Below are 24,042 nucleotides of genomic sequence, written 5' to 3'. Positions count from 1 at the left end.
GTCTGCCAAATATTATTCTTTACGCTTGATGGTTTGGATCTAAACATTGGGGAATTGTAATCAATCTCAGACTGAGGCTTGCTCCAAATTTCCATTTGTTTTTTATTCTACTGCAGAGCTCAATAGGGCAACCAACAGCTTCGATCCTTTAGCATTATACAAAAGGATTTACTCTACGGCGTGTTTCAGGGCTTTTTTTTTTTTTTTTCTTTTTAGATGATCAATCAATTATCATTCGGAAATTCATCACATTGGGATTGGGGTGGCAAGCAGAGGAACTGTCAATGACCCTGCTTCTTCTATGAAACATTCAACCGGTTTTCGGGTGATATGTGAATTTGGAGGTGGGTTTGAAGGTGAGATTGTAAGGCCTTTGATGTGTTTTGCCTTTCATGATCGTTGACATTGCAAAGCACTATCAATAAACTTCCATTCTTCAAAACTCTAGTCATCCGTCCTCGGAAAAAATGAAACTGCAAGAGTAGAAGCACTGCTGATCTGCTTGCACAAGTCATCCGACAGCGGACTGCTGGAGAAATCAATCGATCTACTGAGTTGGTGCAGTCTAAATATTATCATACGTTGAAACAATGCCATCAAAACTCCTGCAACTGTAAGTTATCAGCATATTTCAGATTTAATTCCTCTATTTTTGTTTATGGTCTAGAAAGTGCTAACGACTGTTATTTAAAGTCCTGAACTCAATCAAAATTTTCATGTGATGAACCCGAATGTAATCTTTTTTTGATAACATAAAGCATTGAACTAGAGATCTTCCAAAAGTACATAGTACCACATGAATGGGGAAAAAATCAATCTCTAATTCGTTCTTCTTGTTCAGCCAAGTTTACGAGTATAAGTTTTACCCATAGGCTAAGCATGGTATCAGAGCAGGTGTACCGCACTAGATAATTAGGAGATTGTTAACATTTCAACATTTTATTTTCTTTGTTGGCAATGGCAAGTATCAAATATATATATAGTTTCATTAATTTTTCGTGTGTTACATATGTCTATATATATTTGTGCTAGGTTCTCAAGGCTACCATTTTGTAGAAAGAAGAAAAGAGATATCGAGTCGTCATACTACAAGAATCCAAAAAAGTTATCAGAGGATCTCTTTGCTTCTAGTGATGGAGAATCTCATCCTATTCGTTGTTACTCTGCTGATGACCTCATCAGGGCAACCAACAACTTCAGTCCTTCTCGCATTGTAAAACAGGGTCGCATTGCAATACAGGGTCAATTCTACGATATGTTTATGGTATCAAAGTACTGCATTCGGAGCTGGTCAAATGAGGATAGGGATAGGTCTTGCGTTATTCGTGACATTGACATTTCATTACAGATGAGCAACCATGATAATGTTTTGAAACTCTTCGGCTGCGGCTTAGAGTTCCCCATACCAGTGCTGGTGCATGCATACGCAGCAAAAGGAGTTCTCAACCATGATGGAAGTTTAAGAGGGGATAATGAAGATCAAATCATACTACCATGGAACATTAGATTGCGTATTGCAAAGCAGCTTGCCAGTACAGGTTCATATCTCCATACCCCTTTTGCCGAACCCATCATTCATCGGTATCTAAACCCCAGCTGCCTGTTCTTGGATGATGACTATGTTTCCAAACTTTACAGCTTCTCGCACTCTACAACCATTCCTCCTACGGAATAGGATGTTGAAGATTCTGTGGGAGGGAAACCTGGGTACCTTGAGCCTGCCTACATGCGGCCTGGTCTCATTTCAGAAAAAAAAACTGATGTTTACAGCTTTGGTATTCTTTTAGTTGTTTTCCTGACATGACGAACACCTTGGGAGCGGGTGGAAGGAATTGAAATAATTCCATATGCTAGTGGTTGTGATGGTCGAATTGGGGAAATTCTTGATCCGAGAATCTATGAGGAAGTGAGGGGAAATGAGCAAGTACAACAGCAGTCGCATGATTTCCTTGAACTGGTATTGTTAAGCACTCGAGATGACATTGAAGGAAGGCCATACATGGTGGATGTGGCTAGAGAACTCATTCGAATTGAAGAATTTGTTTTGGCCAGCTGGCTTCGATCCACTACATTTGTTATCAAAAGTATTGGATACTGGTTTAACGGCAATTCTAATGTTTGTAAACTGATCGTTCTCTTGGTAGGCCTTTTGTCAAAAGATCGACTATATTTTCCTCCACCATATATATTAATTATCACACCCCCAAAGTCCAAACTCAAGGTTTGAGCCCAATCTTGCATAAGAAGCAGAGGTCATTGAGAGTTTTGTTATATTTTAATGATAATTCCAAGATGGGAGAAAGATAGAAGTTTTCCGCGGTGTACAACTATTGTTACTCAGCAGTTGCATGTTGAAGATGATGTGAAAGGACATACTGTACGCTGACACTATTTACACGGAAACTGGGTACATTACAGAAAACTTGAGGTGTATTTTGTCTAATTAATACTACTAACATTGTTATCCATCTCATTTGTTAACATCAGAGGGTATCGATTCAACCACGGAACTAGCTTCTAGTATGGAACTTTGGTCATTCATTGTTCAATTGTTAAGCTCCCTGTATTCTCGTATCTGGCCTTGCATCGCTTTTGTCTTTGATGCAAAAAAGCAAAAACGATGCCATCCAAAATTTTGTAAGTTCTGGTTTTCATCATTGCATTTGGCTTTCTTTGGTTCACACATGGCGTTTAGTAAACAACAAAACAAGGTAGTCAAATTAATGCATCAAAGCTTTTTTCGACAACATTCTGTAAAATTGTAATCAATCTCAGACAGAGGCTTGCTCCAAATTCCCATTTGTTTTTTTTCTACTGCAGAGCTCAACAGGGCAACCAACAACTTCGATCCTTTTAGCATTATACAAAAGGATTTACTCTATGGCCCGGGTGTTCTAGACGATCAATCAAATTATCATTAGGAAATTCATCACATTGTGATTGGTGTGGCAGGCACAGGCCTGCTTACGCATTGTGCTGGTTTTCGGGTGATAGGTGAATTTGGAGGTGGATTTTGAAGGTGAGATTGTAAAGCCGTTGATGTGTTTTGCCTTGCATGATGGACGTGTGTATCATGTATGTGATTTTGTCACAGCCTCCTATTTCCTAGTTCCTTCTTTCTTTCTTTGCAAGTTGCCAGTTGCCTTTATCATGTGTATTTCTTCGGCCTGGCCCACCGCCTACTGCACCATGTAATTTCTTAGCAGGCCAGCCATCGTTGACTTTGCAAAGCATGACCAATAAACTTCCAATTCTTCAAAACTCTAGTTCTCCGTCCGCAGAAGAAAATGAAACTGCCGGAGTAGAAGCGCTGCTGATCTGCTTGCACAAGACATCCGACAGCGGACTGCTGGAGAAATCGATCGATCTACTGAGTTGGTGCAATCTGAATCTTATCATACGTTGAAACTATTAACTAATGAATGTATGATGCCCTAAATGTATCAAATAGAGATATGAGAACTGAAGTGAAGAAAGAAGAGAAGTCGAGAGGTTTTGTATTTCACAGAGTAAAGAAATAGAGTTTTCTGAATATACACACATGACATCTATATCAGCTATTTATACTAGCTAATATCACATTACACAATGACTCTATTACCCTTTCTAACAACTCCATTCTAACTAACTCAAACCAAGTAACTAACCAATGACACACTGCCATATGTCAACATGACTCTATGGTTATTACTCCCCCCACAAACTGAGCTGAGCTACGGAAGCTAAGTTTGCTGCAGAACTAATGCCCAAGCCAAGAGACCTGCAATGTTTATGAAAAATGGGACTATGCAAACCCTTTGTAAAGACATCGGCCACCTGATCATCTGTGGGAATATAGTGAACCATAAGATCTCCTCGTTGAACCTTTTCACGCACAAAGTGATAGTCCGTGTCAAGATGCTTGATCTTGGAGTGAAAAACAGGATTTGAACTTAAAGCCAGGGCAGAAATGTTATCACAGTATATGAATGGGGGAACTAATATGGATTGATGAAGATCCTTAAACACAGAGCGAATCCAAAAGACATCAGCTGCACAGTGAGCTAATGCCTTATACTCTGCCTCCGTGGAGCTTCGAGAGACTGTGGACTGCTTTTTAGACTGCCAAGAAACTGGATTGTTCCCCAAATAGACAATAAAACCTGTGATTGATCTTCTGGTGTTGATATCTGCTGCCTAATCTGAGTCAGAATAGGCAGTAATATTGAATTCCTTGCTTTTGGTATAGTGTAAGCCATAACCAATTGTCCCCTGAATATATCTCAAGATCCTTTTGACCAAAACCATGTGGACATCAGTTGGTTGTGCCATGAATTGGCAAACCATGTTCACTGAGTGGGCTATATCAGGGCGAGTAAAGGTAAGATATTGTAGAGCCCCAACGATGCTCCTATAGTGACTAGGATCAGACACCAATGTTCCTTCACCAGCAAGAATTTGAGTATGAGGCTTACATGGCGTAGATGTAGATTTGCAGGTATCCATTCCTGCCTTTTGTAACACATCCTTGGCATATTTAGCTTGGGAGATAAACAATGAACCATCATCTCTATATTGGATATGCAATCCCAAAAAATATGTTAACCTCCCCATATCCTTGAGTTCAAATACACCAGCAAGATCATCAATGACAGATTGAATTTTAGCAGAATCTGAACCAGTGAGAATGATGTCATCAACATACAATAAGAGCAGAATTATATCACTACCATCAATCTTGACAAAAAGACTAGAATCAGAAGAAGAGGATTGAAACCCAACAGCTGGAAGATAGCTTGTGAACTTCGAGTTTCAAGCTCGAGGGGCCTGTTTTAACCCATAAAGGGATTTGACCAATTTGCAAACATATCCAGGACAGGTAGCATCCACAAACCCTTGTGGTTGTTTCATATAGACATCCTCTTCCAAGTCGCCATGAAGAAAAGCATTTTTGATATCGAGTTGTCTTAATGGCCAACTGAACTGTGAGTTATCAGCATATTTCAGATTTAATTCCTCTGTTTTTGTTTATGGTCTAGGAAGTGCTATCGACCATTATTTAAAGTCCTGAACTCAATCAAATTTTTCATGTGCTGAATCCGAAGTAATCTTTTTTCGAGAACATAAATTGTTGAACAAGAGATCTTCCAAAAGTATTTAGTACCACATAAATGGGGAAAAAATCATTCTCTAATTCGTTCTTGTTGTTCAGCCAAGTGTAGAGTATAAGTTTTAGCTATAGGCCAAGCATGGTATGAGAGCAGGTGTACCGCACTAGATAATTATGAGATTTTTAACATTTCAACATTTTGTTTTCGTTGTTGACAATGGCAAGTAAGAAAGATATATACAGTTTCATGAATTTTTTGTGTTACATCGTGTATATATATTTGTGCCAGGTTCTCAAAGCTGCCATTTTTTAGAAAGAAGGAAAGAGAGTCGTCATACTACAAGAATCTAAAAAAGTTATTAGAGGATCTCCTTGCTTCTAGTGATGGAGAATCTCATCCTATTCATTGTTACTCTGCGGATGACCTCATCAGGGCAACTAACAACTTCAGTCCTTCTCGCACTGTAAAACGGGGTACATTTTACACAATGTTCAGGGGATTTCTGGATGGCCGATCCATTATCGTATCAAAGTACTACATTGGGAACCGGTCAGACGAGGATAGGGATAGGTCTTGCGTTATTCGTGACATTGTCATTTCATTGCAAATGAGCAACCATGATAATGTTTTGAAACTCTTGGGCTGCTGCTTAGAGTTCCCTATACCAGTGCTGGTGCATGAATACGCAGCAAAAGGAGTTCTCAACTCTGATGGAAGTTTAGGTGGGGCTAGTGAAGATCAAAGCATACTACCATAGAACATTAGATTGCGTATTGCAAAGCAAGTTGCTAGTGCAGTTTCATATCTCCATACCGCTTTTGCCGGAGCCATCATTCATAGGTATCTGAAACCCAGCTGCCTGTTCTTGGATGACGACTATGTTCCCAAACTTTACGACTTCTCGCTCTCTATAACCATTCCTCCTCCGGATTCGGATGTTGAAGATGCTGTGGGAGGGACAATTGGGTACCTTGACCCTGCCTACATGCGGTCTGGTCGCATTTCAGAAAAAACTGATGTTTACAGCTTTGGTGTTCTTTTACTTGTATTCCTGACGGGACGAAAAGCTCTGGACTTTAATCAGGCGGAAGGATATGAATCTGTGATTTCTTATGTTCTTGAATGTGATGGTCAAATCAGGGCGATTGTCGATCCAAAAATCTTTGAGGAGGTGGAGGAAAATGAGCAAATACAACAGCAGTTGCATGATTTCCTAAACCTGGCATTGTTTTGCACTCGAGATAGAATTGAAAGCCGACCAGATATAGCCTTTGGATTTCTCTGAATATCCGATAAAGTAGCATGTGACAGTCCTTGCATCAAGTTTCTTCTCATTTGGATTATATATTCGAGCCTCAGCTTTACATCCCTAAACATGAAAATGATCAAAGCTAGGCTTCCTCTTGCACCAGATTTTGAAAGGTGTGGATGAAACTGCTTTGGAAGGTACTCTATTCAATATGTAAGTTGCTGTCTTTAATGCCTCTCCCCAAAGGAAACCAGGCAACTTTGACCTTGTCATCATGCTTCTCACCATTCCAATTAAAGTTCGATTCCTCCTCTCAGAAACTCCATTCTGTTGTGGTGTCCCAGGTGTGGTGTATTGAGCAACGATACCTTGTTGCTCAAGATAATGAGCAAAATGACCCTTCTTCTGTCCAGCCTTAGTGTACCTGCCAAAGTATTCTCCTCCTCTATCGAATCTAACAATCTTAATGACCTTTCCTAGTTGTTTCTCAACTTCAGTTTTGTAGACTTTAAAACAATCAAGAACTGATGACTTCTCACATATCAGATAAGTATAACTAAATCTTGAGAAATCATCAATGAAGTTAACAAAATAAGAGTTTCCACATATGGTCTTGGTAGAAAAAGGTCCACAAATATCAGTGTGTATGATTTCCAGCAAGTCATGACTTCTCTTAGCATCTAGTTTTCTAAAATTAGTCATCTTTCCCTTGACACAATCAACACATTCGATTGCAGTGTCAAAATTCAATTCTGGAATCAAGTTTTCCTTGGATAACTTTAGGACTCTTTCTTTAGATATATGTCCTAACCTTTTGTGCCAAAGAATAAATGAATCATCACCACAATGCATCCTTTTAGTACTTGTGTTTAAGACATATTGATTATGAGACTCTAAAGTACAGTTCAAACACCACAGGTTGTCACTCAAATAAGCATCTCCCAATACATGATCTAACTTGCCCTTTTCAAAAATTTTCAAGCTTTCATCATCTCCTAGAAAAGCAAAACCTTCCTTGACAATACTTGAAGCAGAGACCAAATTTCTCCTCATTTTAGGCACATAAAGCACATCTTTTAAACTCATTATAAAACCAGAAGACAGTTTTAAGTATACCGTTCCTATGGCTTCTACTGCAACCTTAGTTCCTTCACCCACAAAAACATTATAATTCTTGAATCCAGTTTGTTTTGACATTGTGAAGCCCTCTAAAGAATTTGTAATGTGGACTGAGCATCCAATGTCAAACCACCAAGAATTCACAGGTATCTCAATCAAATTTGACTCAACACACACATTGACATGTTCCACACCCTTGCTTTTAAGATAATCATTGAAGACTTGACAATCTTTCCTTAAGTGTCCCTTAGTTTTGCAGAAGAAACATCTAAGTTTGGCAATATTTTTAGGTTTGATTTTAAGATTGTTAGATCCCTTAACAGAGTCTTTTACTTTAGCAGATGCAATTGGCTTAAAAGAAGTAGGCTTAGTATTGGAATTCTTACCATAGTTTCCTGGGAAAGAATTGAAAGCCCTTTTCCCTTTGTCTGAATGCACAAAGTTTACTGCTTCAGTATCCTTTGATCTTTCTTGCTTCTGTCTAGTCTCTTCTTGCACACACTGTGCAATTAGCTCATCAACATCCCAATTCTTGTCTTGAGTGTTATAGGACACCTTCAATTGACTGAATTTGCTTGGAAGAGCTTGGAGAATCATAAAAACTAGTTGTTTTTCTCCAATGTTAACATCTAGGGAATTTAACTTTTCAGCTGCATCGGTCATTTTCATGATGTGATCCCGAATGGAACCTGTGCCTTCAATCTTGTACGTGGTAAGCATTGCCATATATTGACTGATTTCTGCCTTTTGAGATTCCTTGAACTTCCTCTCAATTGCACCCAAATAATCAACAGCCAATTCATGCTTCTTGATCCCTCCACGAACAGTATCTGTCATGGCACTTTCAAGTATAGAAAGTGCCACCTTGTTGGCTCTAACCCATCTCTCTGCGTCAGTTTTCTCAGCCCGAGTGCTTTGATCAGTTAAAACCGGCTTGGGAGTGTCAAGAGCAATGTCAAATTCATTAAGTGTCAACAAGAGGTCAATCTCTCGTCTCCACTTCTTGTAATTGCTTCCTCCAGTTAGAATAGGTATATTGGCTAAGTTCATAGTCCTCAATGATATTGCAGATGCTGCAGCAACCATGAAATCACGAATAAGAACTCATTAGTTCCAGATTTCATTCCAACATCCCTTTGCACATCATGACTATAATCATAGATTCATATACATAGTCTTAATCAACAAATTGTTGACAAGCATATATAGAACAAATGATATACTTAGGATCCAATCAACATGTTGTAGCAGCCATGTGACTTTAAACATTTATTGAGCATGGAGTCCTCACAATCATGTCATAGATGCAAAATAAACAAGGTTAAATCTAGAATCTTTAATCTACTTCCAAAACCAACAATTATATTACGTTTGATATCGATTATCACGATCAATTTATGAACACAGAATGCAGCAACATATATCACGATTAATTTATGAACACAGAATGCAGCAACATATATTTATACATATTCAACCATATACTGGAATTTCAGAACTTGCAGAACACAACCATACCTTTTAATTACTGATTTCAAATTCTCGATGAAGATAGCGGAAGCGAATTTAGAATTTGAAAACATAAGGTTTCGTATTTTATGAAAACCCAGATCAAAACCGAACCCCAATCCGAGAAAATCCCATTCGGTTGTGGTTAAGTGGCTCCAACGGTCAAAATTTTTCAATTTCAAAAATAGCCGTTGTTTTCTTCCACAGCCGTTCTATTGGTCTCGAGAACCCAACCTCGATTTTCTATCAGGGCAAAATTTTAATATTTTTTTTTTTAATTTTTTTTTTTATTGAACACATACATCTTTTCTCCTTTACAGATTTGAACTCAAGTTTGTATGTCTTGTGGCTCTGATACCACATGTAAGATTTATCTAGCAACCAATCACCAAGACCAAAACATGAACTACAAACACAAAAGGACTAATCTAGATATATGCACATTATAAACCAGAAAGTGAATCATACCTGCAGCAACACCAGCACTTGAAGCCATCGCAGCAATCTCTCAGTGAACCTTCTCTTCTCTTGCAGAATGTTAAGAGCTCGACTCACATATAGGTTATGGTTCAGTATGAGCATATCTCTGTGAGAAGAGAGGCCACTATATATATACATATAGACTTTTCCAAGACAAATCAGGATTCCCTATCAAAATCCTAATTGGAAACAACCTCTTGTTTTCCGTATGCTAACCAAAATCCTTTACTATAAAGGATCAGCATTCCTTTCATCAATAGGACTTTCCATCCCTAATTGAATACCTTCAACTGTTCTCAAAACTTCTTTATCTCATACTCATATTCTTACAAGGTGAATTTGGAGGTGGATTTTGAAGGTGAGATTGTAAGGTCGTTGATGTGTTTTGCCTTGCATGATGGACGAGTGTATCATGTATGTGATTTTGTCACAGCCTCCTATTTCCTAGTTCCTCCTTTCTTTCTTTGCAAGTTGCCAGTTGCCTTTATCATGTGTATTTCTTCGGCCTGGCCCACCGCCTATTGCACCATGTAATTTCTTAGCAGGCCAGGCATCGTTGACTTTGCAAAGCATTACCAATAAACTTCCAATTCTTCAAAACTCTAGTTCTCCGTCCGCAGAAGAAAATGAAACTGCCGGAGTAGAAGCGCTGCTGATCTGCTTGCACAAGACATCCGACAGCGGACTGCTGGAGAAATCGATCGATCTACTGAGTTGGTGCAATCTGAATCTTATCATACGTTGAAACAATGCTATCAAAACTCCTGCAACTGTGAGTTATCAGCATATTTCAGATTTAATTCCTCTGTTTTTGTTTATGGTCTAGGAAGTGCTATCGACCATTATTTAAAGTCCTGAACTCAATCAAATTTTTCATGTGCTGAATCCGAAGTAATCTTTTTTCGAGAACATAAATTGTTGAACAAGAGATCTTCCAAAAGTATTTAGTACCACATAAATGGGGAAAAAATCATTCTCTAATTCGTTCTTGTTGTTCAGCCAAGTGTAGAGTATAAGTTTTAGCTATAGGCCAAGCATGGTATGAGAGCAGGTGTACCGCACTAGATAATTATGAGATTTTTAACATTTCAACATTTTGTTTTCGTTGTTGACAATGGCAAGTAAGAAAGATATATACAGTTTCACGAATTTTTTGTGTTACATCGTGTATATATATTTCTGTCAGGTTCTCAAAGCTGCCATTTTTTAGAAAGAAGGAAAGAGAGTCGTCATACTACAAGAACCTAAAAAAGTTATTAGAGGATCTCCTTGCTTCTAGTGATGGAGAATCTCATCCTATTCATTGTTACTCTGCGGATGACCTCATCAGGGCAACTAACAACTTCAGTCCTTCTCGCAATGTAAAACTGGGTTCATTTTACCCAATGTTCAGGGGATTTCTAGATGGCCGATCCATTATCGTATCAACGAACTACAATGAGAATTGGCCAAACGAGGATGAGGATGGGAATAGGTCTCGCGTTATTCGTGACATTGTCATTTCATTGCAGATGAGCAACCATGATAATGTTTTGAAACTCTTGGGCTGCTGCTTAGAGTTCCCTATACCAATGCTGGTGCATGAATACGCAGCAAAAGGAGTTCTCAACCCTGATGGAAGTTTAGGTGGGGCTAGTGAAGATCAAATCATACTACCATGGAACATTAGATTGCGTATTGCAAAGCAAGTTGCTAGTGCAGTTTCATATCTCCATACCGCCTTTGCCGGAGCCATCATTCATAGGTTTCTGAACCCCAGCTGCCTGTTCTTGGATGATGACTATGTTCCTAAACTTTACGACTTCTCTCTCTCTATAACCATTCCTCCTCCGGATTTGGTTGTTGAAGATGCTGTACGAGGGATTGCTGGGTACCTTGACCCTGCCTACATGCGGTCTGGTCGCATTTCAGCAAAAACTGATGTTTACAGCTTTGGTGTTCTTTTACTTGTATTCCTGACGGGACGAAATGTTGTGGAATTTAATCAGGCGGAAGGATATGAATCTGTGATTTCTTATGTTCTTGAATGTGATGGTCAAATCAGGGCGATTGTCGATCCAAAAATCTTTGAGGAGGTGGGGGAAAATGAGCAAATACAACAGCAGTTGCATGATTTCCTAAACCTGGCATTGTTTTGCACTCGATATAGAATTGAAAGCCGACCAGTTATGGTGGATGTTGCTAGAGAACTTGTTCGAATTGAAGAGTTTGTTATGCCCAGCTAGGGGCTAGTTTGGGTTGCTGTGTTTTTTTTTTTTTTTTTTTTAAAAAAAAAAAAAACTATTTCTATTGTGCTGTGAGAATAAGTCGTTGTAAAAAAAATCAGGTAAGTGTTTAATAAACTATATTGCTAAAAGTTCATTTAGCAAAAAAAATAAAAAAAAAAGTGTCAAAGTGTCTGATAAACTTTTATATAAAACTGATATAAAATGACACATGTTGGATGTTTCATGAATTTAATTAGGTAGTTAAATATTTGTCAATTTGCTATATATACTTTTTTCTTCTTCTTATAGTCTATGTCTTACTTTACCTAGGCCTTATTTTAAATACTTAATATTACAAAATTGCTTTAAAATATTGAAATCAAGGCTGCTAAAAAATACCGTCAAATATATAATAATAGTCTAATATTCTCAAGTCAATTGAAATACCCTCAACTATGTACTTGTTGACCCTAAAAATTACAAAGCCTACGCGGCGTGTAGGCCGAATAACTAATAAGCTAACTAAGTCCTTTGGTTGAATGCGGGGCGTGCCAACTCGTCGGCCGAGCTCGGCTGAGGAGTAAAAAATCAATCTCTAATTCGTTCTTCTTGTTCAGCCAAGTTTACGAGTATAAGTTTTACACATAGGCTAAGCATGGTATCAGAGCAGGTGTACCGCACTAGATAATTAGGAGATTGTTAACATTTCAACATTTTATTTTCGTTGTTGGCAATGGCAAGTATCAAATATATATAGTTTCCTTAATTTTTCGTGTGTTACATATGTCTATATATATTTGTGCTAGGTTCTCAAGGCTACCATTTTGTAGAAAGAAGAAAAGAGATATCGAGTCGTCATACTACAAGAATCCAAAAAAGTTTTCAGAGGATCTCTTTGCTTCTAGTGATGGAGAATCTCATCCTATTCGTTGTTACTCTGCTGATGACCTCATCAAGGGAACCAACAACTTCAGTCCTTCTTGCATTGTAAAGCATGGTGGCATTGCAATACAGGGTCAATTCTATGATATGTTATGGTATCAAAGTACTGCATTCGGAGCTGGTCAAATGAGGATAGGGATAGGTCTTGCGTTATTTGTGACATTGACATTTCATTACAGATGAGCAACCATGATAATGTTTTGAAACTCTTGGGCTGGGGCTTAGAGTTCCCCATACCAGTGCTGGTGCATGCATACGCAGCAAAAGGAGTTCTCAACCATAATGGAAGTTTAAGAGGGGATAATGAAGATCAAATCATACTACCATGGAACATTAGATTGCGTATTGCAAAGCAGCTTGCCAGTACAGTTTCATATCTCCATACCCCTTTTGCCGAACCCATCATTCATAGGTATCTAAACCCCAGCTGCCTGTTCTTGGATGATGACTATGTTTCCAAACTTTTCAGCTTCTCGCACTCGACAACCATTCCTCCTACGGAATAAGATGTTGAAGATGCTGTGGGAGGGACCCCTGGGTACCTTGACCCCGCCTACATGCGGCCTGGTCTCATTTCAGAAAAAACTGATGTTTACAGCTTTGGTATTCTTTTAGTTGTTTTACTGACGGGACGAACACCTTGGGAGCGGGTGGAAGGAATTGAAATAATTCCATATGCTAGTGGTTGTGATGGCCGAATTGGGGAAATTCTTGATCCGAGAATCTATGAGGAAGTGGGGGGAAATGAGCAAGTACAACAGCAGTCGCATGATTTCCTTGAACTGGCATTGCTAGAGAACTCATTCGAATTGAAGAATTTGTTTTGGCCAGCTGGCTTCGATCCACTACATTTGTTATCAAAAGTATTGGATACTGGTTTAACGGCAATTCTAATGTTTGTAATCTGATCGTTCTCTTGGTAGGCCTTTTGTCAAAGGATCAACTATATTTTCCTCCACCATATATATTAATTATCACACCCCCAAAGTCCAAACTCAAGGTTTGAGCCCAATCTTGCATAAGAAGCAGAGGTCATTGAGAGTTTTGTTATATTTTCATGATAATTCCAAGATGGGAGAATTATAGAAGTTTTCTGCGGTGTACAACTATTGTTACTCAGCAGTTGCATGTTGAAGATGATGTGAAAGGACATACTGTACGCTGACCCTATTTACATGGAAACTGGGTACATTACAGAAAACTTGAGGTGTATTTTGTCTAATTAATACTACTAACATTGTTATCCATCTCATTTGTTAACATCAGAGGGTATCGATTCAACCACGGAACTTGCATCGCTTTTGTCTTTGATGCAAAAAGCAAAAACGATGCCATCCAAAATTTTGTAAGTTCTGGTTTTCATCATTGCATTTGGCTTTCTTTGGTTCACACTTGGCGTTTAGTAAACAACAAAACAAGGTAGTCAAATTAATGCATCAAAGCTTTTTTTGACAACATTGTGTAAAATTGTAATCAATCTCAGACAGAGGCTTGCTCCAAATTCCCATTTGTTTTTTATTCTACTGCAGAGCTCAACAGGGCAACCAACAACTTCGATCCTTTTAGCATTATACAGAAGGATTTACTCTATGGCGTGCTTCAGGGTTTTCTAGACGATCAATCAAATTATCATTAGGAAATTCATCACATTGTGATTGATGTGGCAGGCACAGGCCTGCTTACGCATTGTGCTGGTTTCCGGGTGATAGATGAATTTGGAGGTGGGTTTTGAAGGTGAGATGTAAGGTTGTTGATGTGTTTTGCCTTGCATGATGGACGAGTGTATCATGTATGTGATTTTGTCACAGCCTCCTATTTCCTAGTTCCTCCTTTCTTTCTTTGCAAGTTGCCAGTTGCCTTTATCATGTGTATTTCTTCGGCCTGGCCCACCACCTAGCACCATGTAATTTCTTAGCAGGCCAGGCATCGTTGACTTTGCAAAGCATTACCAAGAAACTTCCAATTCTTCAAAACTCTAGTTATCCGTCCGCAGAAGAAAATGAAACTGCCGGAGTAGAAGCGCTGCTGATCTGCTTGCACAAGACATCCGACAGCAGACTGCTGGAGAAATCGATCGATCTACTGAGTTGGTGCAATCTGAATCTTATCATACGTTGAAACAATGCTATCAAAACTCCTGCAACTGTGAGTTATCAGCATATTTCAGATTTAATTCCTCTGTTTTTGTTTATGGTCTAGGAAGTGCTATCGACCATTATTTAAAGTCCTAAACTCAATCAAATTTTTCATGTGCTGAATCCGAAGTAATCTTTTTTCGAGAACATAAATTGTTGAACAAGAGATCTTCCAAAAGTATTTAGTACCACATAAATGGGGAAAAAATCATTCTCTAATTCGTTCTTGTTGTTCAGCCAAGTGTAGAGTATAAGTTTTAGCTATAGGCCAAGCATGGTATGAGAGCAGGTGTACCGCACTAGATATTTATGAGATTTTTAACTTTTTAACATTTCAACATTTTGTTTTCGTTGTTGACAATGGCAAGTAAGAAAGATATATACAGTTTCATGAATTTTTTGTGTTACATCGTGTGTATATATTTGTGTCAGGTTCTCAAAGCTGCCATTTTTTAGAAAGAAGGAAAGAGAGGCGTCATACTACAAGAATCTAAAAAAGTTATTAGAGGATCTCCTTGCTTCTAGTGATGGAGAATCTCATCCTATTCATTGTTACTCTGCGGATGACCTCATCAGGGCAACTAACAACTTCATTCCTTCTCACACTGTAAAACAGGGTTCATTTTACGCAATGTTCAGGGGATTTCTAGATGGCCGATCCATTTTCGTATCAAAGTACTACATTCGGAACTGGTCAACCGAGGATGGGGATAGGTCTTGCGTTATTCGTGACATTGTCATTTCATTGCAGATGAGCAACCATGATAATGTTTTGAAACTCCTGGGCTGCTGCTTAGAGTTCCCTATACCAGTGCTGGTGCATGAATACGCAGCAAAAGGAGTTCTCAACTCTGATGGAAGTTTAGGTGGGGCTAGTGATGAAGATCAAATCATACTACCATGGAACATTAGATTGCGTATTGCAAAGCAAGTTGCTAGTGCAGTTTCATATCTCCATACCGCTTTTGCCCGAGCCATCATTCATAGGTATCTGAACCCCAACTGCCTGTTCTTGGATGACGACTATGTTCCCAAACTTTACGACTTCTCGCACTCTATAACCATTCCTCCTCCAGATTGGGATGTTCAAGATGCTGTGGGAGGGACACCTGGGTACCTTGACCCTGCCTACATGTGGTCTGGTAGCATTTCAGAAAAAGCTGATGTTTACAGCTTTGGTGTTCTTTTACTTGTATTCCTGACGGGACGAAAAGCTGTGGAATTTAATCAGGAGGAAGGATATGAATCTGTGATTTCTTATGTTCTTGAATGTGATGGTCAAATCAGGGCGATTGTCGATCCAAAAATCTTTGAGGAGGTGGGGCAAAATGAGCAAATACAACAGCAGTTGCATGATTTCCTAAACCTGGCATTGTTTTGCACTCGAGATAGAATTGAAAGCCGACCAGATATGGTGGATGTGGCTAGAGAACTTGTTCGAATTGAAGAGTTTGTTATGCCCAGCTAGGGGCTAGTTTGGATTGCTGTGTTTTTTTTTTTTTTTTTTTTTTTTAAACTATTTCTATTGTGCTGTGAGAATAAGTCATCGTAAAAAAATCAGGTAAGTGTTTAATTAACTATATTGCTAAAAGTTCATTTAGCAAAAAAAAAAACAAAAAAGTGTCAAAATGTTTGGTAAATTTTTATATAAAACTGGTGTAAAATGACACATGTTGGATGTTTCATGAATTTAATTAGGTAGTTAAATATTAGTCAATTTGTTACATATACTTTTTTCTTCTTCTTATAGTCTCTGTCTTACTTTACCTAGGCTTTATTTTAAATACTTAATATTACAAAATTGCTTTAAAATATTGAAATAATGGCAGCTAAAAAATACCGTCAAATATATAATAATAGTCTAATATTCTCGAGTCAATTGAAATACCCTCAACTATATACTACGTACTTCAAAGAGATCAGATATTTAATACATTGAAAAATGTATGAAACTATCCAAATTACAATGAAACAAAGAAGAAGAAGGTGAAAGTTTAGAAAGAAATGAAAGCTTGTATTAATATCTTTTAAGTTGAAAAAAAATTATAGTAAAGGAGAGCTTTTAATTTATACTAGCCTATCAATAAATAACTAATTTTACAACCTTCTAACAAACTCTTCTAATAACTTTCATCAACTAGACCAATCTCGACCGTTCAATTATAAACTAATCTCCAATAAAAACATCTTTTAGTACTCCCCATCAATCTCAACATGGGTAACCAAGCTTGAGATTGAAACTTTGCATAACAAGACCATGAACTCCCTTGGACATAAGACTATGAAGAGTGCTACGATGTTTCAGAAAAAAACAGAGGACTATGAAGTCCCACTGCTGCTGCTCATTTTATGCAGTTAAAGTCCTCGCCATCCCTTCTTTGGTGAATAGTTGAAGGAGGATTGGATTTTGTTTGTAGCCTCAAGCATGGACTATGAAGCACGTTCAAGGGCCAACTGTTATATGAACTCCATTAGAGATTGAGAGAACTGCACCAACCGATCATCACTTGCCTGTAGAAATCTATTGCAACACCACACTGGTAGAAATCTAAACGAACAATGATGACGATCTACTTGACAGTAATATGCTTAAAAGACAATGCTCAAAGACATGATTGAAATCAACCGAGAATCAACTTCAATAACGTTCTCCTGGTGGGATGTGGGCCTTCTTATCACTCATGGCGATTCCCAGTCTTCTCAATCTTAGACAGCTCGAGATGTTTATTGTTCGCGAGGAAGAATGTCTACAATTGCTGCATTTCATCGGTATGAAGTCTGCCTCAGCTTCTACAATACCTTTTACGACCGCTGACCAAATTATCCAGCCGTGGACCCCGCATCATTTGTTTTATTCCAATGGAGATCTTTGATAGATAGTTGTTTATGGATTTGGATTCCAGGATCCAAATGGTGAAGATCTTAGGAATTCTCGTATTCTAACCGTTCATCGTATATCGTGCTTTCAGAAATCATTTGAATCTTATTATTTAAAATTAAACACAAATAGTACATGACAAAAACTGATCGCACGATACACGATAAACAACTAAGATGTGAGGATTTCTGAGATGTTCACCATTTGGAACGAGATGGAATTCTCATCCGTTGTTTATGAGAATGCAAACAATGCGGGCGAAATGCCGGATAACCACCTTCTCCATTCTCATGACACGAGCAAATGGAGGAGATGGTCATTAGCCACCTCGTAGGAATATGGACGAATCACCACTAGCGTAAAGATGCTTCTTTTTGCGTTGTGAACCGGTGGTTAATAGAAATGATCAACAAGACGTACTATGGAATCATATCCGCATGTAAAATCTCATGTGTCATTTGAGAAAGAACTAATGTTGATTTTTCATGTGGAAAACAATATTATTATTGGGGTTAATAGATTCTCGTCCAAACTTAAAGAGAAGTTTGTAGTTTCTATTTGTCTTTTTGAAAAAACAAAACAAAAGTGGAGAATTATTGGCAGTGGTGGATTCAGGATTCTAACCTTGAATGATCCTAGTATAAAATATTTAAGGATTTTGTAGACGAAAATAGCACACAACGCGCAAAAAAATTTATGTATTTTTTAAACCAAACAATTCGTCGAGCACTTTGTGTATATATGAGTGGCCTTGTTTTGTTCTTTAGAGATTAGAAGCCTTGCTAAAATATTGAATGGCAATCTTTCTTGACATCCAGTAACTTGAAAGCTCTTTCCTAAGAACAAGTAAATCAAAGGTTTTTTTTTTTTTTTTTTTTTTTTTTTTTTCTAAGATAGTAGTAACTTGAAAGATTTTCTTTCTTAGACGATAGTCATATTAGTAATTTAAAATGGCTTTTTTTTTTTTTTTTTTATTTGAAAACTGGTAGATTAAAACCGGGCAAAGATACCAGATGAAACATACAAAGCCTACAACGAGGCAAGCAAACATGAAACAAAGAAATAGACAAAGGGCAATGGTGAGAGTTACAAAGGAGACGCGGTAACCAAGTTAGCGTGTCGCCCTCAGCAAAGCCCCCCGAGCCCTAAGCAGGGCAAGGTAATCCGTCATTGTGAAGGACATGAACAAGTGAAGATGGGGGTCTGTTAACCCAAGTAACATCACACATCTCTAAGCATCTCTGCGACGCCAAAGCATTTGTTGCCAAATTGGCTAGTCTTGGGATCCAAGACTAGCAATAATCCTGGAAAGAATCCCCTAGTCTTTTAGCTTTCACTAAGTAAGGGAAAGCTTCCCATCTACCCTTGTCGAGCGAGTCCACCAGAGAGGAGATAGACTCTTGGGAATCAAACTCCACAACCACCTTACTAAGCCCCAACCAAAGACCAAATTCACACCCTTTGAGGATAACCATTGCTTTTGCCACACCAACACAAGGGGCTCGAATAGCGTACCTGATTGCAACCACAAAAGAGCCTTTGTCATCCTGCACAACAATTCCAGCGAAGCCAGAACGCGTCTGCATCGACCAACTAGCATCAACATTTATTTTTGTATACATTGTGGTAGAGGGAACCACCTGGGCAATCGATCATCCTCCGGAGGGACAGGAGACGGGAGTGGATACATCACATACAGCTGCACTGAAAGCACCTGCCGAGTTATTAATGGCACAAACCACTTGGGTGGGGTCGATTGGTCACCAATTAAACAAGAGATTGCAATGAGCCTTCCATATATGCCAACATGTGAAGGCAACATATGAAAGCACGTGCAACTGGTCCCCACTGTCCCCCAATTGACTGTAAGCCACCGAGTCAACCACTTTTTATCCAACTAGATACCCCACTTCTATCAATCTTGTAATTTAGTATCCCACCAAACCAGATGGGTTTTACCGATTGGCAAAATAAAAAAAGGTGTTCAATTGACTCTTTCTGAAGATGGCATATCGTGCACATCAGGTTAGGGGCAGATTAACGCTTAAACAGGTCCTCCATCGTGGCAAGAGGGCAGTGGAAAGTCTTCCATAGAAAATTCTTGATTTTTGCAGGGGTTTGCAATTGCCAAATAATCTTCCACACACGATTTGGAGTGGCACGGGACATGAAGGGACGAGAAGGCAGAGGAGGGCAAACACTAGCCTGCATTGAAAGGTACTCGGATTTCACCGTCTAAACGCCAGTCTTAGTCTCTGTCCAGATGAGGCGATCCTTTCCTGTAACATCGCCAATATTAGTACCCGTAACAACTTTCAGCTTCTCCTTGAAAATGAAGGGTATGAGAGAGTTTATGTCCCACGTTTTGGTGATTGGGCTCAAAAAAGTTCGAACCCGAGTATTCATAGTAACTGACGCCTGTCCCCTTGTAATTGTCCTCAGAAGAGTGCATCCTCTCCAATATACCCCAACACGACCTTCTGGGACTTGGTGCAGAATTGATACAGTTAATGATGTTGGAAGAACCGTCTATAAACATCTAGACGTCCCAATTTTAAGAATTTAGCATATTAATCGAAGTTCCCCATCTTGCATATCATAGTATTTAGCAACAATACAATCCAAGCTTATTGCAACTATCATGACAGAAAACGAAAAAATTTCAAAAAAAAACCTTCAATTCGATGCATTATTGGGAAATCGCGTAACTCTAATTCTCAATCAACTAATACAAATATTGGATAGAGGATTAATGAAGTCACCAGATGCATTTTATTGCACATGATCATGCTTAGCAAACATGTGATCATTAATGACATGACAAAAGAATGCATTACGAAACTGTAAAAAACCGAAAATCAATACTTTAACACAAATATATGCATTCAGTGGAAATCAAGAACATATACATGATACTCGAAATAGAGGAATTACTTACCATAATAAAACCTAAAAGTGAAACAAATTGATGAACAACTGAATTAGTACTGCATATCAAGTGATGGATTAAGCTTGAAGATAAAATGCGATAAGCAATACATGATATTTGTATTAGCTGTAAATTTGAGGCCTTTCACTTCAGATCGTCGCCCCCAACGCAGCAGCAAGGAAGTTGTATGCAAAGATGACAGCTGCTTTAGAACACCCATTTTAGAAAAGATTCAATCAAAGGTCATAGAGATTCAGTGGAACAGAGTGAAAAAGATAATCCCAAACAAAATTCTGAAGAGAGAAGAGTTACCTTGAAATCAAAGCCAGTTGAAGAATTTTTTTGAATCGAGAGAACCGGGACAGGATTCACGTTGTGCTTCCAAGAAAAACTGTCGAGAGAGAATTGGGGGTGGGTTGGAAGAACGTATTGGAAGCAAAAGGAAGAGTCCAGTTTCGCTTTAACTAAGAAACCCAATTCAATCCTTGATCAGAACACATAACATAGACTAATAAAATATCTCACCAAAGCACAAAACGCAAAACAATCGAACGGAAATTAGTGGAGAAGGAGTGAAAAGCAACATAAGCAAAAAGAGTGAAAAGCAAAGGGAAGAAACTAGAAGACGCAGCGATGGTCGACAGGTGGAGTGGAAGGGCATAACCACATTTTCACTATAGAAAAGCTGAAATAAAGCACAGCCAGATAAAAATTTGGAGAGCATTTTTGCCATTTTACTGTTATAGAACAGTGACACTCGAGTTTTCTAGACGATCAATCAAATTATCATTAGGAAATTCACCACATTGTGATTGATGTGGCAGGCACAGGCCTGCTTACGCGTTGTGCTGGTTTTCGGGTGATAGGTGACTTTGGAGGTGGATTTTGAAGGTGAGATTGTAAGGCCGTTGATGTGTTTTGCCTTGCATGATGGACGAGTGTATCATGTATGTGATTTTGTCACAGCCTCCTATTTCCTAGTTCCTTCTTTCTTTCTTTGCAAGTTGCCAGTTGCCTTTATCATGTGTATTTCTTCGGCCTGGCCCACCGCCTACCACACCATGTAATTTCTTAGCAGGCCAGGCATCGTTGACTTTGCAAAGCATTACCAATAAACTTCCAATTCTTCAAAACTCTAGTTATCCGTCCGCAGAAGAAAATGAAACTGCCGGAGTAGAAGCGCTGCTGATCTGCTTGCACAAGACATCCGACAGCGGACTGCTGGAGAAATCGATAGATCTACTGAGTTGGTGCAATCTGAATCTTATCATACGTTGAAACAATGCCATCAAAACTCCTGCAACTGTGAGTTATAAGCATATTTCAGATTTAATTCCTCTGTTTTTGTTTATGGTCTAGGAAGTGATATCGACCATTATTTAAAGTCCTGAACTCAATCAAAATTTTCATGTGCTGAATCCGAATGTAATCTTTTTTCGAGAACATAAATTGTTGAACAAGAGATCTTCCAAAAGTATTTAGTACCACATAAATGGGGAAAAAATCATTCTCTAATTCGTTCTTGTTGTTCAGCCAAGTTTAGAGTATAAGTTTTAGCTATAGGCCAAGCATGGTATGAGAGCAGGTGTACCGCACTAGATAATTATGAGATTTTTAACATTTCAACATTTTGTTTTCGTTGTTGACAATGGCAAGTAAGAAAGATATATATATTTCTGCCAGGTTCTCAAAGCTGCCATTTTTTAGAAAGAAGGAAAGAGAGTCGTCATACTACAAGAATCTAAAAAAGTTATTAGAGGATCTCCTTGCTTCTAGTGATGGAGAATCTCATCCTATTCATTGTTACTCTGCGGATGACCTCATCAGGGCAACCAACAACTTCAGTCCTTCTCGCACTGTAAAACAGGGTACATATTACGCAATGTTCAGGGGATTTCTAGATGGCCGATCCATTATCGTATCAAAGTACGACTTTCGGAACCGGTCAGGCGAGGATGAGGATAGGTCTTGCGTTATTCGTGACATTGTCATTTCATTGCAGATGAGCAACCATGATAATGTTTTGAAACTCTTGGGCTGCTGCTTAGAGTTCCCTATACCAGTGCTGGTGCATGAATACGCAGCAAAAGGAGTTCTCAACCCTGATGGAAGTTTAGGTGGGGCTAGTGAAGATCAAATCATACTACCATGGAACATTAGATTGCGTATTGCAAAGCAAGTTGCTAGTGCAGTTTCATATCTCCATACCGCCTTTGCCGGAGCCATCATTTTTGGGTATCTGAACCCCAGCTGCCTGTTCTTGGATGATGACTATGTTCCCAAACTTTACGACTTCTCGCTCTCTATAACCATTCCTCCTCCGGATTCGGATGTTGCAGATGCTGTGCGAGGGACACTTGGGTACCTTGACCCTGCCTACATGCGGTCTGGTTGCATTTCAGAAAAAACTGATGTTTACAGCTTTGGTGTTCTTTTACTTGTATTCCTGACGGGACGAAAAGCTCTGGAACTTAAAGGATATGGAAATGTGATTTCTTATGTTCTTGAATGTGATGGTCAAATCAGGGCGATTGTCGATCCAAAAATCTTTGAGGAGGTGGAGGAAAATGAGCAAATACAACAGCAGTTGCATGATTTCCTAAACCTGGCATTGTTTTGCACTCGAGATAGAATTGAAAGCCGACCAGATATGGTGGATGTGGCTAGAGAACTTGTTCGAATTGAAGAGTTTGTTATGCCCAGCTAGGGGCTAGTTTGGGTTGCTGTGTTTTTTTATTTTAAAAAAACAAAAAAAAAAAAATTATTTCTATTGTGCTGTGAGAATAAGTCGTTGTAAAAACAAATCAGGTAAGTGTATAAACTATATTGCTAAAAGTTCATTTAGCAAAAAAAAAAAAAAAAGTGTCAAAGTGTTTGGTAAACTTTTATATAAAGTTGGTGTAAAATGACACATGTTGGATGTTTCATGAATTTAATTAGGTAGTTAAATATTAGTCAATTTGTTACATATACTTTTTTCATCTTCTTATAGTCTCTGTCTTACTTTACCTAGGCCTTATTTTAAATACTTAATATTACAAAATTGCTTTAAAATATTGAAATAAAGGCAGCTAAAAAATACCGTCAAATATATAATAATAGTCTAATATTCTCGAGTCAATTGAAATACCCTCAACTATATACTAAATACCTCAAAGAGAAAAGATATTTAATACATTGAAAAATGTATGAAACTATCCAAATTACAATAAAACAAAGAAGGTGAAAGTTTAGAAGGAAATGAAAGCTTGTATTAATATCTTCTAAGTTGAAAAAAAATTACAGTCAAGGAGAGCTTCTAATTTATACTAGCCTATCAATAAATAACTAATTTTACAACCTTCTAACAAACTCTTCTAATAGCTTTCATCAACTAGACCAATCTCGACCGTTCAATTATAAACTAATCTCCAATAAAAACATCTTTTAGTACTCCCCATCAATCTCAACATGGGTAACCAAGCTTGAGATTGAAACTTTGCATAACATGACTATGAACTCTCT

General features: G+C 38.4%; 3 protein-coding genes, 1 long non-coding RNA gene and 2 pseudogenes across 5 annotated transcripts; 5 read left to right on the top strand and 1 right to left on the bottom strand.

The window, feature by feature from the left end:
* The first annotated feature begins 545 nt into the window (after nucleotides 1-545).
* Nucleotides 546-6,349, top strand: LOC125471004 (annotated as a pseudogene).
* A 3,605-nt stretch (nucleotides 6,350-9,954) lies between these two features.
* On the top strand, nucleotides 9,955-11,896 carry LOC125470999 (non-functional pseudokinase ZED1-like). Its single transcript, XM_048570855.1, has 2 exons — nucleotides 9,955-10,219; nucleotides 10,634-11,896. Exons 1-2 carry the CDS (start codon nucleotides 10,197-10,199, stop codon nucleotides 11,670-11,672), a joined length of 1,062 nt encoding a protein of 353 aa, XP_048426812.1. The 5' UTR covers nucleotides 9,955-10,196; the 3' UTR covers nucleotides 11,673-11,896.
* Nucleotides 11,897-12,437: 541 nt separating this feature from the next.
* Nucleotides 12,438-13,504, top strand: LOC125470960 (annotated as a pseudogene).
* A 1,028-nt stretch (nucleotides 13,505-14,532) lies between these two features.
* On the top strand, nucleotides 14,533-16,242 carry LOC125471001 (non-functional pseudokinase ZED1-like). The gene is made up of 2 exons (XM_048570857.1): nucleotides 14,533-14,741; nucleotides 15,164-16,242. Exons 1-2 carry the CDS (start codon nucleotides 14,719-14,721, stop codon nucleotides 16,197-16,199), a joined length of 1,059 nt encoding a protein of 352 aa, XP_048426814.1. The 5' UTR covers nucleotides 14,533-14,718; the 3' UTR covers nucleotides 16,200-16,242.
* Nucleotides 16,243-18,501: 2,259 nt separating this feature from the next.
* Nucleotides 18,502-21,432, bottom strand: LOC125471006. Of its 2 annotated transcripts, XR_007253333.1 has the most exons (3): nucleotides 20,851-21,432; nucleotides 19,972-20,740; nucleotides 18,502-19,888 (listed from the first exon to the last, which is right to left on the bottom strand). It is a non-coding gene; the product is annotated as an uncharacterized LOC125471006 (long non-coding RNA). The 2 variants fall into 2 exon arrangements; XR_007253332.1 differs by having other exon boundaries at nucleotides 18,502-20,740.
* A 217-nt stretch (nucleotides 21,433-21,649) lies between these two features.
* On the top strand, nucleotides 21,650-23,269 carry LOC125471003 (non-functional pseudokinase ZED1-like). The gene is made up of 2 exons (XM_048570859.1): nucleotides 21,650-21,843; nucleotides 22,222-23,269. Exons 1-2 carry the CDS (start codon nucleotides 21,821-21,823, stop codon nucleotides 23,243-23,245), a joined length of 1,047 nt encoding a protein of 348 aa, XP_048426816.1. The 5' UTR covers nucleotides 21,650-21,820; the 3' UTR covers nucleotides 23,246-23,269.
* The last annotated feature ends 773 nt before the right edge of the window (nucleotides 23,270-24,042 follow it).

The sequence above is a fragment of a genome, unplaced genomic scaffold (assembly GCF_019419815.1).
Source record: "Pyrus x bretschneideri cultivar Hongxiangsu unplaced genomic scaffold, Pyrus_bretschneideri_v1 Contig55, whole genome shotgun sequence".
Lineage (NCBI taxonomy): Eukaryota > Viridiplantae > Streptophyta > Magnoliopsida > Rosales > Rosaceae > Pyrus > Pyrus x bretschneideri.
This window is presented reverse-complemented; position numbering and strand designations above follow the sequence as displayed.